At 49.9% G+C, this 7500-nt stretch overlaps 1 protein-coding gene across 2 annotated transcripts in view; it reads right to left on the bottom strand.

The window, feature by feature from the left end:
- Positions 1–7500, bottom strand: part of LOC307262519 (integrin alpha-3-like) — a 47427-nt gene that overhangs the window by 36264 nt on the left and 3663 nt on the right. For both annotated transcript variants that reach the window (XM_080043417.1, XM_080043418.1), the window contains exons 3-4: positions 7104–7231; positions 2860–2942 (exon numbers count right to left, since the gene is read on the bottom strand). In XM_080043417.1, coding sequence (XP_079899543.1) covers positions 2860–2942; positions 7104–7231 — 211 coding nt within the window. The remainder of the gene's footprint in view (positions 1–2859; positions 2943–7103; positions 7232–7500) is intronic.

Below are 7500 nucleotides of genomic sequence, written 5' to 3'. Positions count from 1 at the left end.
GTGCTTTATACATTTTGTTAGGGCCTGTTTGAAGAGACTAACAGAGGTAAAGGATTGTAACTTTAGGGATTTTTGAAGTTGGTTCCAGCTGTCAGCGGCCGCAACCTGGAAGGAGGAACGGCCCAGGGAGGAGTATGCCCTAGAGCATTTAACAGAATGAGGGGGGCAGAACGGGTGTTGTGTGTAGGGTGGGGGCGCAGGTGAAGAAGCTGAGTTAGATAGGGAGGAGTGAGACCTAGAAGAGTTTTAAAAACCAGCATCAGCCAGTGGATGTTGCGCCTGATGTCCAGGGGTGGCCAGTTTACCAAGGTGTAGAGGTCACAGTGATGGGTCCTGTACGGGGCGTTATTTGCAAAACGAATGGCCGAGTGATAGAGGACGTTTAAGCCTGATTTATACTTGTGCGGTACCGCGTGCGCAGAGCCTCCGCGGAGCCGCAGAGATCCTGTGCGGTGGCCTCAGACCCCGCCGCGTACCAACTGAAAATTGTGACTATGCGCCAGATGCCGCAGACGCCGCAGAGGTTTGGTTGGGCATCAAAGCAACAAGGAGGGATTTCAACAGCACAGGAGCTCTTCCTCATCGTCATCAAACTCAAAATCTTCCAGTTTTCATTTGTTTAGCAACGGATTTCGCCGATTTACATCAAAAATGCAGTGTGCAATCTGCGACACGGGCAAAACTACTACCAACGGTTCATGAGAACGTTCGGTGTCCGTGCTACCCAGCAGAGAACGCAGAGGCGCAAAGCCGCACAAGTATAAATCAGGCTTAAGCCGCTCAAGTGCTCCTTTACGGGCGGACCTGTAGATGACATCGCTGTAATGGAATAGTGGAAGGACAGTCGGCTGAACCAGGGAGCGTTTGACAGAGGCAGTGAATGAGGAGCGGTTGACAGAATGAATGAGGAGCGTTTGACAGAAGCAGTGAATGAGGAGCGTTTGACAGAGGCAGTGAATGAGGAGCGGTTGACAGAATGAATGAGGAGCGTTTGACAGAAGCAGTGAATGAGGAGCGTTTGACAGAGGCAGAGAATGAGGAGCGGTTGACAGAGGCAGTGAATGAGGAGCGGTTGACAGAGGCAGTGAATGAGGAGCGGTTGACAGAGGCAGTGAATGAGGAGCGTTTGACAGACGCAGTGAATGAGGAGCGGTTGACAGTGAATGAGGAGCGGTTGACAGTGAATGAGGAGCGTTTGACAGACGCAGTGAATGAGGAGCGGTTGACAGTGAATGAGGAGCGGTTGACAGTGAATGAGGAGCGTTTGACAGAGGCAGAGAATGAGGAGCGTTTGACAGAGGCAGAGAATGAGGAGCGGTTGACAGAGGCAGTGAATGAGGAGCGTTTGACAGAGGCAGTGAATGAGGAGCGGTGATAGAGGAAGCTGAGTCTGGCTTTTACTTTGGACTGCAGAAAGGACAGATGTTCAGTGAAGGACCTTTTACCTTTTACCTTTTAAATTGTATATTCTATATTGTTGCTGCTTTTTTCCATGTTCTATTGACTTTTATTACATGGCACTTTGAGAATCCTATGTAAATCACAGCATTCTACAGGTCTGTTATTTCCAGCTAGCAGACCGCTGTCAAGGGCCGTTGCTAAGGACCTACGTCACAGTTTTGATGGATAGACGTCCACAAACAGGGCTACTACTCGTTCAGAAAACACTGGAATACTTTTTCAACATGACTTTGCATGTATCAGGAGAGCAGGGAACACAGGAGTCATGGTTAATGTCCAACAGGACTCCAGTCAACACGACGTGAGTAGGCTACTTTGGCCGCATATTGACAGTTAGACAGTAACTTCAGGCTGCAGCCCGCAATGTAGGCTAACTGTTCCGCAGTCATTTTCTTCGTGAATTGTGTTATTTATGTTGGGGGATGATGCTTGTTAGCTAGATGGAGCTCTTGTTAAACATATTGGCCGATTACAATTATTATTTGTAGAGTGTGCGAGTCTTGAGTTGTGTTAGCAAAACAGTAGCTCTAGCTAACAGCTGAGCCGGAGCCTCCGGTCAGCTGAAGCAGACAGTCTAGCGGGGCGAGCAGACTATTCCCCCGTTACTAGGTCGTATCCTGTTCAGCTTGTCGGTCTTTATTTCTAGCAAGTGACCCATTCGCTATACTTTATCCCTTACGTATATTCTATATTTATATATTTCTTGACACTCAGTCTGTGGAAAACAAAGGAAGAATTTCAATATATGACTGAGAACTTGCTCTTACTGTGCATTTGACCATACACACTTTGAACACTTGAAAGAAAGAGTATGTGATTTGGAGCATGTTAGGATGAAATAAATAAGTTAAAGTGTGTCCCAGTTGTAGCATACTGCATGCTAACTAGACACTGTTTATGGTCAGATGTATTTCTTTTTCTTTTTTTAACCTTTATTTCTACAGGTAAATCCCATTGAGACCGAAGACTCTTTTGTAAGGGAGACCTGTTCCCATTCCCACGTTACCATTCACACACACATTCATACACCGATAGCAGACTAACTATCGACATTTACACGAGGCAAGGTGGGTGAAGTGTCTTGCCCAAGGACACAACAACTATGACACAGGTGGCAGGGCGGGGATCGAACCTCCAACCCTTTGATCATCGGCCGACCCGCTCTACCAACTGAGCCAGTCGCCCCTGTAGTATGGAGGAGAGGAGAGAGAGTGAGGGCACAATGTAATACATGGAACGGGTTAGAAAGAAAGAGGATGAGATGTGGAACACCGTTGTTTGTGTGTGTGTGTGTGTGTGTGTATGTGTGTGTGTGTGTGTGTGTGTGTGTGTGTGTGTGTGTGTGTGTGTGTGTGTGTGTGTGTGTGTGTGTGTGTGTGTGTGGAATCAGTCACTTACCAGTACGCGCCCCCCCGGTGGTCCCTGACTGGCCACTGACACGCCCAACCACATGTCTTCTACCATGTCATCTGACTGCACCTCTGACAGACAGACAGACAGACAGACAGGGACAGACAGAGAGACAGACACACAGACACACAGACACACAGAAAGACAGGGAGGGAGACAGACAAACAGGAGAGAGAGACAGACAGACAGACAGGGAGGGATACAGACAGAAAGACAGAAAGACAGACACACAGACAGACAGACAGACAGACAGACAGACAGACATACAGACACACAGACAGACAGGAGAGACAGACAGACAGACAGACAGACAGACAGACAGACAGACAGACAGACAGACAGACAGACAGACAGTCAGAACAGATACAACTTAATCTGTAAAGCACATTCCATACACAGTGAAGGTAACACAGAGTGGTTAACAGTAGAACTATAAAGGAGTAGGAGTCTGTTGTTAGCTATATACTATTTAAATACATTAATAAAACAGAACCATGCCCCCCCCCCTCCCCCCAAGTTAAAGGTGTAGTCAGTGATTCTGGAGAACGCTTGTTGTTCAGAATCACTTTCTGTCAAAATCAGTGAATATCTCCTCATGATCCACTACCTGTCTGTACTGTGTGAATATCTCCTCATGATCCACTACCTGTCTGTACTGTGTGAATATCTCCTCATGATCCACTACCTGTCTGTACTGTGTGAATATCTCCTCATGATCCACTACCTGTCTGTACTGTGTGAATATCTCCTCATGATCCACTACCTGTCTGTACTGTGTGTGTTTGCTGAATATAAATCCAGTGATAACACACAGCCTAGTAAACGGGCATGTAGCAAGGTTGCCAGGACCTTCTTTGGTTAAATATCAGTTTATAGGGCACTGGTACAGACGGGTTAAGTGTCTTGCTCAAGGACACAATGGTAGAGATGGTGGGCACCGTAGATGTAATAGCAGCCACCACTAGTTTTAATGATTACACACACACACACACACACACACACACACACACACACACACACACACACACACACACACACACACACACACACACACACACACACACACACAGACACACACACAGACACACACAGACACACACACACACACACACACACACACACACACACACACACACATACATATGTGTTTTTATTAAACAGAGATATCATCACAGACACAAAACAGACAAGTACCTAAGACTCTCAGACTCCTTACATTATTTCATCAAAGGCTTTTACACTGGTGTGTGTTTGTGTGTGTGTGTGTGTGTGTGTGTGTGTGTGTGTGTGTGTGCAGTAGTGCTGGAGTGTTAGTGCTTGTAGTTAGTGCATGCTGCATGCTGCTGCTTCTGCTTGCTACTTTCTGCTTTCAGCTACTGCCACCGGATAGCCCCTGGTCATCAGGGGCGAAAAGAGGAGCCGAGTGCGTAAGTCTCCTCAGCCGGTACATAGCCTCTCCACCGCCAAGATCTCGTACACGCCTCCTCGTGGCGACATGGTAACTAGTCCCTTGCGGCTCCAGGCTAAGTTGTACGGGATCTCGGAGCAGCAGTGGGCCCCAGAGACGCGGCACGCAGGCCCATCGGTGGGTGGAAATGCCCTGCTGCCCGTCAACCACTGTCCCAGCTATGGGAAAATAGACCCAACTCTGGGCAAATAGACCCAACTATGGGAAAACAGACCCAACTATGGGCAAACAGACCCAACTCTGGGCAAATAGACCCAACTATGGGTAAATAGACCCAACTATGGGCAAATAGTGAAGACCCCAACGGCAGAACAGGCGGAAGATGGTGGGTGTGAGAACCACCACAACGGCTGGAAAGGCGGAAGAAGGCAACCCCACAGCCACGTGGGTTAACTCGGGAGGTACAGTGGCTAGGGGAACAAACCCCGAAGACAAACTTGCACCTGGGGACAGGCACAGGCGGAGTCCAACTGACCGGACCACCGGCAGCCCCCTGCAGCTCCTGCCAGACGAAGGTCGTCATGGGTTCTCTCATGCCACTGGAGGTCAATCTGGTAGGAGTGAAGATGGTGGGAGTGAGGTCTGTGCACCCTCACCCTCACCTTAATCCTCACCTACACGCAAGCTTTCTTGAGTGCTGGACTGACCGCCTCATGGTCAGATCCAAACTCCTCATGAGTATTCAACCCCGTGGCCCGAGGACAGCTCCAAACAAGAGACTCAACCGCACAGCTCTCAACAGCCCCACCACCACAGACAACCTGCGACGGCTCCTTGCTGAAAACCTCGACAACATCCCGGAGGAATCAGCCGACTGGCCAGCTCTGCGCCCGGCTATCCATAGCTCAGCCTTAGAGGCGCTCGGCCAGTCAAGGAAACGTCACCAGGACTGGTTTGACTGTAACTCAGCTGAGATACAGTCACTCCTAAAAACCAAGCGTGAGGCCCACAAAGCTCTCCTGTCCTGCCCTGGATCTCCCACCCTCAAATCCACCTTCACTGCAGCAAGAACAGCAGCCCAGCGAGCCCTCCGGAGTATGGAGGACACCTGGTGGATGCAAAAGGCGCAAGAGATCCAGAACCTGGCAGATTGTAGCAACACCCAAGGCTTTTACGATGCCATCAAAGCCTTGTACGGTCCCAGGAAGCGGGCGATTTCCCCGGTCCGATCAGCTGACGGGTCCACGCTCTTCAAGGACCGGCACCAGATTCTTGCCCGTTGGGAAAATCATTTTGAAAATCTCCTCAACCACACCAACCCAGTCGACCCACATATCCTGGATAATCTCCCAGACCTGCCAACAACCACACACTTGGACACCCCACCACTCTACTCAGAAATCCAGCAAGCCATTGCTGGGCTGAAAAACAACAAAAGCGCTGGACACGATGGAATCCCTGCAGAGGTGTTCAAACACAGAGGATACATCCTCACACGTCGCCTGCACCTCCTGATCCACAACATCTGGGAACATGGGACAATCCCACAGGACTGGAAGGATGCAAACATCGTGGTCATTTATAAACAGAAAGGAGACAGAGCAGTATGCGGAAACAGCCGCGGAATATCTCTCCTCTCCATCGCAGGGAAGGTCCTGGCCAAGGTCATGCTCAGCAGACTGGTTGAGCACATATCAGAAGCTGTGCTCCCAGAAACACAGTGTGGTTTCCAGATCAACATCAGACATGGTATTTGTCTTGAGGCAGCTGCTGGAGAAGAGCAGGGAACACCACAAAGACCTCTACATAGCCTTCATCGACCTCAGCAAAGCCTTCGACACCGTCAACCGTGAGTTGCTCTGGAAACACCTCACCAAACTTGGGGTACCACCCAAGTTTCTCAGCATCCTACAGCAGTTGCATGACGGGATGCAAGCCAGAGTGCTCGCAGGAGAACTCCAGTCAGAGTTTTTCGAGGTGAACGTTGGGGTGAAGTGAGGCTGTGTCTTGGCTCCGGTGCTCTTTAACATCCTCCTCTCTGCCGTAACCTGCCTCTCTCTCTCCCTCTCTCCCTCTCTCCCCCCTCTCTCCCTCTCTCTCTCTCTCTCCCTCCCTCTTTCCCTCCCTCTCTCTCCCTCCCTCTCCCTCTCTCCCTCCCTCTCTCTCTCTCTCCCTCTCTCCCTCCCTCTCTCTCCCTCCCTCTCCCTCTCTCTCCCTCCCTCTCTCTCCCTCCCTCTCTCTTCCTCCCTCTCTCTCTCTCTCCCTCTCTCCCCCCCTCCTCTCTGCTGTCACCTGCCTCTTCCACCGCGTCATGGGACAAGAAGACGGTGACCACGTCGAATACCGTCTTGACCGAAGCCTCTTCAACATCCGCCGGCTCCAGGCCCACACCAAGACAAAAACCCGCCAAATCTGTGAGCTTCAATATGCTGATGACTGTGCCGTTGTAGCTCACAGCCCGGACTCTATGCAACACGCACTCAACACAATATCTGGTCTGTATCAATCCTTCGGCCTACAGGTTAATACTCAAGAAACTGAGGTCATGTCCCATCTCACCACTCCCGCCCCCACACCCCCCAGTTTTCACATACACGGTGTTCCACTTAAAACAGTGGATCACTTCACCTACCTTGGGTCCACTCTGTCCTCATGCTGCTCCCTTGATACAGAACACACCCGGATCAACAAAGCCTCATCTTCATTTGGACATTTTGAAAACCGCAACCTGAAGGTCAGCACCAAGGTTGCTGTGTATAACGCTGTCTGTCTCTCCACTCTACTCTATGGGGCATAGAGGGGCATAATATACCCTGTATATTACCTGGGTCTATGAGTGATATCCTGGTGCAGTCTGCCTGCTGGGCTGTGATTGGGCAGCTGTACACTCCTCCCGTTCTATTGGCCGGGACATTAGGCTCCGCCCTGTCCCTCGGAGCTCCAACCAATAACCTGCCAGAACACACAGACAGACAGTTCACCTTAAAACACATTGTTTCACAGTCTGGAGTCTTTAAAGACCTACTTCACCGGTGGGAATATGAAGGTGTATTGAACTCTGAGATCCTATGTAGTATAAATGTGCAAACATTTTAGAAATCGGTTCATCCTAGCCTGAGAAAAGGCAGAAAGAGTGTTTTATGGTCTCACTGTCTAACCCTACAGTTTGCACAGTTGTGATGTCACACATAAGAATCTACAATATGGCACAAGGTCACTGA

The sequence above is a fragment of the Ammodytes marinus genome, assembly GCF_949987685.1.
Source record: "Ammodytes marinus genome assembly, chromosome: 16".
Lineage (NCBI taxonomy): Eukaryota > Metazoa > Chordata > Actinopteri > Uranoscopiformes > Ammodytidae > Ammodytes > Ammodytes marinus.
The sequence above is the reverse complement of the archived record's forward strand: the minus strand, read 5'-3'. Positions and strand labels throughout refer to the sequence as shown.